Source organism: Rhipicephalus microplus, chromosome X, assembly GCF_043290135.1.
Source record: "Rhipicephalus microplus isolate Deutch F79 chromosome X, USDA_Rmic, whole genome shotgun sequence".
NCBI classification, from domain to species: domain Eukaryota; kingdom Metazoa; phylum Arthropoda; class Arachnida; order Ixodida; family Ixodidae; genus Rhipicephalus; species Rhipicephalus microplus.
This window is the reverse complement of record NC_134710.1, coordinates 511969057-511977485: the sequence shown is the minus strand read 5'-3', so window position 1 is coordinate 511977485 and position 8429 is coordinate 511969057. Positions and strand designations below refer to the sequence as shown.

Here is an 8429-nt window from a genome sequence, read left to right as displayed (position 1 = left end):
TCCGCGATTTCCTGCTCAATGGCTCGGCGCAGCGGAGGTGGAAGTGTACTTGATGGCTGTTGAGCTTGTTGTGGGGAAGCAAAAGCCAGTAGAGAGACCTGGCGGGCAACTTCCTCACGCACGAACGACTTGATTTCGGCGAGCAAGGTTGCGTTGTCTGGAACTGCTGACAAGGCCGAGAGATCAGCATCACGTGGTGGCGGGCGACGGGTCATCAAGCGCTGCCGCCGCAGCTCGTCGTAACTTTGGCATAACATGATGACTTCTGCCACAGTGCGGGGGTTCTTTGACAGGAGCATGGTGAAGGCATCGTCGGCGATGCCTTTTAGAACATGCGTGATTTTGTCAGCCTCTGACATGTTCAGGTCGACCTTCTTGCACAAGTCAAGGATGTCCTCGATATAACTTGTGAAGGACTCACCGGTCTGCTGGGCTCGTTCACGTAAACGCTGTTCAGCTTGCAGCTTACGAACGGCAGGGCGGCCGAACACGTCGACGACAGCGGTTTTAAAAGCGGACCAAGTCGGAAAATCGGATGCGTGGTTATTGTTCCACATTCCGGCCACACCCGCAAGATAGAAGAACAGGTTGCCGAGTTTAGCTGCCTCATCCCAATGATTGGGGACGCTCACACGTTCGTACATGGCAAGCCAGTCCTCGACGTCAGTGCCATCCGCGCCGGTGAAGACAGGAGGGTCGCGGATGCGGGGGACACCGGGACATGGCGTCGGTGTAGGAGGAAGCGTTTGCTGGGCGGCGTCTTGGTACATGGTTGGAGGCACGGTACGGGATCGAAGCTCCAAGGGCATCGAATGCTGACCGAAGGTGTTTGAAGGGCACAGCACTCTCCACCAAATTGTTAAGCGGTTTATTGACGGACACTCAGCGATGATTCACGACAGCGACAGTCAATGCGGGGATCGACTCTCTGCACGAGCTGCTCTTCTTCTTAAGAAAAGGGCGACCCACTAGAAGGCACTGAAGAGGATGACCCACTGTTCAAAGCCTTTACCACACAGCTATCACAGTTTCGTACTCGCAACAAAACAACACTATCTCGTTAGACGAGGTCGTTTTTGTTGGTTTCACGACGCTACCTAGCTTAAACTAACACAACCCAACCTAACTTAACCTTCGCAATTCTATCGTTAGAAAACGTTTTACTCGCTACTTCACAATGCTTTCTGCAACATTACGACGGTTTCGTGCGTTTTAACAATAGATATTGCAGTTTCCGACTTGTAATAGTGAAAAACACTGCATCTCAATAGCTGACTATGCTTAATACGGTTTTACAACGCCTCATACTTTAACCTAACCTAACCTTCGCAGTTCTATCTAATAAACGCTCTGTTACACTGTTTCGCTCACAATTACGATATTTGCATGACCTCACAGTTTTTCACCACCTTAGTACAGTACAGAACGCTGTCTCGCTCAATGTCGTCGTTATTTAGGGTTTCAAGATGCTTGCATGCGCTTTCACGAGAATATCACAATATAGCAGTTTCGCACTTGTAACGGAACAAGACGCACTATCTGGCTAGTTCGCGCCATGTTGTGTGCTTTCACAATATTTCACCAATCGCACTTATTTTATTCGCAACAGAACAACACTATCTCGTTAGACGAGGTCGTTTTTTGTGGTTTCACGACGCTACGTAGCTTAAACTAACATAACCCAACCTAACCTAACCTTCGCAATTCTATCGTTAGAAAACGTTATACTCGCTACTTTACAATGCTTTCTGAAACATTAGGACGGTTTCGTGCGTTTTCACATTAGATATCGCAGTTTCCGACTTGTAATGGTGAAAAACACTGCATCTCAATAGCTGACTATGCTTAACACGGTTTTACAACGCTTCATAACCTAACCTAACCTTCGCAATTCTATCTAATAAACGCTCTGTTACACTGTTTAGCTCAGAATTACTATATTTGCATGACCTCAGAGTTTTTTACCAACTTAGTACAGTACAGAACGCTGTATCCCGCTAAATGACATCGTTATTTAAGGTTTCACGATGCTTGCATGCGCTTTCTCGAGAATATCACAATATAGCAGTTTCGCACTTGTAACGCTACAAGACGCACTATCTGGCTAGTTCGCGCCGTGTTGTGTGCTTTCACAATATTTCAGCTATCACAGTTTCGTACTCGCAACAAAACAACACAATCTCGTTAGATGAGGTCGTTTTTGGTGGTTTCACGACGCTACCTAGCCTAAACTAACATAACCCAATCTAACCTAACCTTCGCAATTCTATCGTTAGAAAACATTTTACTCGCTACTTTACAGTGCTTTCTGCAACATTACGACGGTTTCAAGCGCTTTCACGTTAGATGTCGCAGTTTCCGACTTGTTATGGTGAAAAACACTGCATCTATTAGCTGACATTGTTTAATGCGGTTTTACAACGCTTCATAACTTAACCTAACCTAACTTTCGCACTTCTATCTAAAAAACGCCCTGTTACATTGTTTCGCTCACAATTACGATATTTGCATGACCTCACAGTTTTTCACCAACTTAGTACAGTACAGAACGCTGTATCTCGCTAAACGCCATCGTTATTTAAGGTTTCACGTTGCTTGCATGCGCTTTCACGAGAATATCACAATATAGCAGGTTCGCAATTGTAACGGTACAAAACGCACTATCTGGCTAGTTCGCGCCGTGTTGTGTGCTTTCAAAATGTTTCACTCACCACAGTTTCGTACTCGCAACAAAACAACACTATCTCGTTAAACGAGGTCGTTTTTTGTGGTTTCACGACGCTACCTAGCACAAACTAACATAACCCAACCTAACTTAACCTTCGCAATTCTATCGTTAGAAAACGTTTTACTCGCTACTTCACAATGCTTTCTGCAACATTACGAGGGGTTCGTGCGTTTTCTCATTAGATATTGCAGTTTCCGACTTGTAATGGTGAAAAACACTGCATCTATTAGCTGACATTGCTTAATGCAGTTTTACAACGCTTCATACTTTAACCTAACCTAACCTTCGAACTTCTCGCTCTGTTACACTGTTTCGCTCAAGATTACGATATTTGCATGACCTCACAGTTTTTCACCACCTTAGTACAGTACAGAATGCTGTCTCGCTAAATGACATCGTTATTTAGGGTTTTAAGATGCCTGCATGCGCTTTCACGAGAATATCACAATATAGCAGTTTCGCACTTGTAACGGAACAAGACGCACTATCTGGCTAGTTCGCGCCGTGTTGTGTGCTTTCACAATATTTCACTTATCGCAGTTATTTTACTCGCAACAAAACAACACACTCTCTTAGACGAGGTCGTTTTTTGTGGTTTCACGACGCTACGTAGCTTGAACATAACTCAACCTAACCTAACCTTCGCAATTCTATCGTTAGAAAACGTTTTACTCGCTGCTTTACAATGCTTTCTGCAACATTACGACAATTTCCTGCGTTTTCACAATAGATATCGCAGTTCCCGACTTGTAATGGTGAAAAACAGTGCATCTCAATAGCTGACATTGCTTACTACGGTTTTACAACGCTTCATAACTTAACCTAACCTAACCTTCGCACTTCTATCTAATAAACGCTCTGTTACACTGTTTTGCTCACATTTACGATATTTGCGTGACCTCACAGTTTTTCACCAACTTAGTACAGTACAGAACGCTGTATCTCGCTAAATGACATCGTTATTTAAGGTTTCACGATGCTTGCAGGCGCTTTCACGAGAATATCACAATATAGCAGTTTCTCACTTGTAACGGTACAAGACGCACTATCTGGCTAGTTCGCGCCGTGTTGTGTGCTTTCACAATATTTCACCTATCGCAGTGTTTTTACTCGCAACAAAACAACACTATCGCGCTAGATGCTGTCGTTTTTGGTGGTTTCACGACGCTACCTAGCTTAAACTAACATAACCCAACCTAACCTAAACTTCACAATTCTATCGTTAGAAAACATTTTACTCGCTACTTTACAATGCTTTCTGCAACGTTACGACGGTTTCATGCGCTTTCACATTAGATGTCGCAGTTTCCGACTTGTAAAGGGCCACGACGCCGCGATGACGACGCGATACTCACCGTTCGCACTTCTGCAGATACTGCTCCTCGCTGCCCTGGGCCAGTCGCTGCTTGTCACCTCTGCCCAGCTGTTCGTGCCGTTCGAGCGTGACTGGCGTACTGGGTTGTGTCCCGTCTTCAACGGGCCATCGTTCGGCGACGGCCTCTCTGCAGTTTTTGTGGCAGCACCGTCGCTTTCGGCCGCCATCCGGTTTCCTGCCTGGCAACAAGGGACTGCTTCCGCTGTCCCGGCCACTTCGTGGGGTGCTCATAAGCACGCGCATTTCGACGCCACTTCGGGCCACGACGCCGCGATGACGCAGCGACACTCACCGTTCGCACTTCTGCAGGTCAGTTATTTTGACGTGCATGGCTACCGTGTCATTGATGTTTGTGCAATTGCGGTGTCGTGGCCCCCTTGTTGTTTTTTGAAGCGTGTTCGCGCGGCTGCAATGTACCTCTCACGCCTGTTATTACTTCATGGTGACATTGAGTCGAATCCAGGGCCCATGTCTAAGCCTCAGGAAGAGAAACTTGACTTTGTCTTCGATGCAGTTAAGCGGATGGAAGCCTCAAATATTTCTCTGCTTGAATCCGTAAATAAAGTTTTGCACATTCATATTACCTTGAAAAACGATTACGAATCGCTTTTGAAACGGGTTACTGAACTTGAATCTAGGTTAGAGTCCTCTATCTCTGCACAAATCCCCGCAAACAATGACGCGAAACTGTCTGAAATGCAAAACCGTATTGTCGTCCTGCAGTCTAAAATTCAGTCGTGTGGTTCTTCGGAGGCCACCACTAGCCGTGACAATATTTCAATTATCCGGGACAAGATCGATGATCTTGAAAATCGGTCGCGAAGGTCAAATGTTTTATTTTATGGGATAGCGGACGGTGACCCAACGGAATCGTGGGAGGCCGTTCAAAAAATCGTAACTGATTTTTGTCAGAATCAGCTCGGGCTATCTGTCACTTCTATCGCCCGTGCACATCGCTTGGGGCGTTTCTTAGCCGATAAAACTCGGCCTATCATATCCAAGTTCTTCAATGATAAAGAGTTGGAGGCAATAGTAAGTCGTGGCAGTAGGCTGAAAAATACGTTGTTCGGCCTGTCACGTGACTTTTCTAAACCAGTTCAGGAAAAGCGGCGTAACTTACTGCAGTTCTCGAAAACAATAAAAAAGGAAAGTGACCGTGTGAGGCTCGTTTTTGACAGGCTTCACATCAATGATGACGTTTATGTATGGGACCCCAATACCAATCAAGCCACACCCATCACTAATCACGCTGCGCTATCTCAATCCTCTTCCGCTACGGTATGACTGCAGCCCGACCCTACTCCCCGTTCAACAATTAACCATTCCTTATCATCGCACCAAAGAAGTTCTGGTGGTGTTCGTTTTTTGTACACGAACATTAGAAGCGTTCAGTCCAAAAGCATTCCGTTGTCATCCCTCGTTGATTCTTGCCCACCAACCATTGTCGCACTAACTGAAACGTGGCTAAACGATGACATTCCTGACAGCAGTATTTTTCTCACGTGGGCAGATTACAAATTTTTTCGTTGTGATAGAAAACATAGAAGGGGAGGTGGCGTACTTCTGGCGATAAAAAATGTTGTGCTTGCAGTACCTGTTCCGGTTACCTCATTTTTGGAATGTGTATGGGTATCCCTGAAGTGTGGCGGCCGCGTCATACTTATTGGTGTTTTTTACCGCCCCCCAGATACAAATACCGACTTTTCTAATGAATTTACCCGTCTCTTCTCGCTACTGTGTTCTCGTTTTCCTAATTCTCTCTTAATAATTTTTGGCGATTTTAATTTTCCGAGTATTTGCTGGTCAACTCTATCCGTTAGGGATGGTCAAAGTGAAGCTCATAATTTCGTCCAGTCTTCTCTCGACTTTTCCGTGGCTCAGCTAATTACTCATCCCACGCGGTGTTCCGCCACACCAGCTAATATTCTAGACCTAGTATTTACCAACAACGCTGATATTTTTTCTGAAATTACTCATTTGACGGGCTTTCTGATCACGTCTTCCTTACTGGAAGCGTCCGGAGTTCCCCTAATAAGCGCAAAACTACCAATAAACAAATAAGGTGCTATAATAGAGCTGATTACGATAGCATTAATAATGAACTCCTGTCATTCTCAAATAAATTTTTAGGAGGGTATTTATCCCGATCCGTTGAAGATAATTGGCTTATATTTAAAAATGCACTTATCAACTTAATCAGCAGGTTCATTCCCCTTATCACCATCAAAACTGTAAACACCGCTCCATGGTATAACCAACAGCTTCAACGCCTCAATAACAAAAAGAAAAGACTTTACCGCCACGCCAATAAAATAGACCCCCTTTCAGTTTCCTGGTTACGCTACAAAACATGTGATAAGGAATATCAGTCACTGCTCACATCAACTCGACGTCATTTCTTCAAACATGACTTAACATCTATGCTATTAAATAACCCTCGGAAATTTTGGCGTGTCATCAATCCTGTTTATCATCCTTATATAGTCCTTACCACCAGTAACAACAGCGTCATTCCCACGTCTCAGTGCGCACAAGTTTTAAACGACGCATTCATTTCGGTATTCACGTGTGAAGACATCCCGTCATGTCTGAAAGTCAACCTCATTCCTGATATCAGCATGCCAGAAATAATAGTTAGTGAAGCGGGTATATTTTCCTTACTAAATAAACTCAAAATTTCTACTGCTTCTGATCATGTCGGCTTTAATATTAAGATACTAAAGAATATATCAGCTAGCATTTGTCCCATACTGTCCGCCCTTTTTTCACAATCGTTATCGTTAGGCTGCATCCCACATGACTGGTGAATCGCTAAAGTAATACCCATCTTCAAGTCTGGTGAACGCTCATCGCCATTAAACTATCGTCCCATCTCATTAACCAGTACCATTTGTAAACTTCTTGAACATATAATCCACACCCAAGTAATTACCTACCTGGAAGATCATAACATACTACATAAATTTCAGCACGGCTTTCGCTGAGGATACTCATGTGACACGCAGCTCGCCGGCTTCATTCATGACATACATTCAGCTCTCAACGGTGGATCCCAGGTTAATGCTATTTTCCTCGACTTTTCTAAAGCTTTTGACCGTGTCCCTCATCACCGCCTTCTAACCAAACTGTCTAGGCTTAACATTCACCCTAACATTTTGGCATGGGTAAAAGATTTCCTTTCTTCTAGAACACAGTTCACGTCCGCTAACAATTGTAACTCTTCCTTCAGACCAGTAACTTCTGGAGTCCCACAGGGTAGCGTGCTTGGTCCACTACTGTTTCTAATCTACATTAATGACTTGCCATCCTGAGTCTCATCCCGAATTAGAATTTTTGCTGACGACTGTGTGATTTACCGAATAATTTCCTCTGACAATGACCGGAAAGCTTTGCAAACTGATCTAAATGCTATTATTGCATGGTGCTCATCTTGGATAATCACCCTAAACTGCTCTAAAACGAAGTCTACGTCTCTCAGTAAACACGTAACCCGGATTCCTACCTCCAACTTGTTGAATAATACTACTGTTGACCTCGTCTCCACTTATAAATATCTTGGAATTCATTTGCAACCTGTTCTGACATGGCACTACCATATAAAACTCACCCTGGCGGCTGCTAACCGGTCTTTCGGACTTCTCAAGTGTAACCTTAAGCAGGCTCCTCCTAACATACGCAAACTTGCATTAACTACACTAATACGTCCAAAATTAGAATATGCATCAGCCATTTGGGATCTCGAACATGCTTACATCATAAACGACATTGAATCATTGCAAAATCGTGCCGCTCGCTTCATTTTCTCAGATTATTCACGTCATTCCAGCGTCACAGCACTAAAACGCCGAGCAGAGCTACCCGAACTATTTCATCGTCGCAAACTTGCACGCCTATCACTTTTCCATAAACTTTATCACCACGTGTCACTTCACAGCGATTTCTTCGAGCCACCTGCCGTTATTTTTCCTCGCCGCGATCACCCCTACAAAGTCAAACGCTTAAACTGTAAGTCATCTGCTTTTTCCAAGTCATTCATTCCGCGTACCACAATCGATTGGAATATTCTACCATCACACATTGCCTTAGAAAAAAACGCCACGAAATTTCAAGAACTAATTCAAAATACTGACATCATCAAACTTTTGTTCTTTTACTTGTTTTTCCCTCTTTTCTATAACGTGCAGAGCACACGTGTAGTATTTTTACCTTGATTCAGCCTATTTGAGGTGTGATGAGTGAGTGTATACTTTTTATTCGTTTTTGAGTGTACGCTTTATTTGTTTTCTTTTTTTTATCAAGTGTATTGATTACTTTTCCTTGCATTTG

At 44.0% G+C, this 8429-nt stretch overlaps 1 protein-coding gene across 1 annotated transcript in view; it reads left to right on the top strand.

The window, feature by feature from the left end:
• The first annotated feature begins 4064 nt into the window (after positions 1 to 4064).
• Positions 4065 to 8429, top strand: part of LOC142775572 (uncharacterized) — a 46449-nt gene continuing 42084 nt past the window's right edge. The window contains exon 1 of the mRNA XM_075877029.1: positions 4065 to 4412. Within this exon, the coding sequence (XP_075733144.1) occupies positions 4065 to 4412 (348 nt within the window). The remainder of the gene's footprint in view (positions 4413 to 8429) is intronic.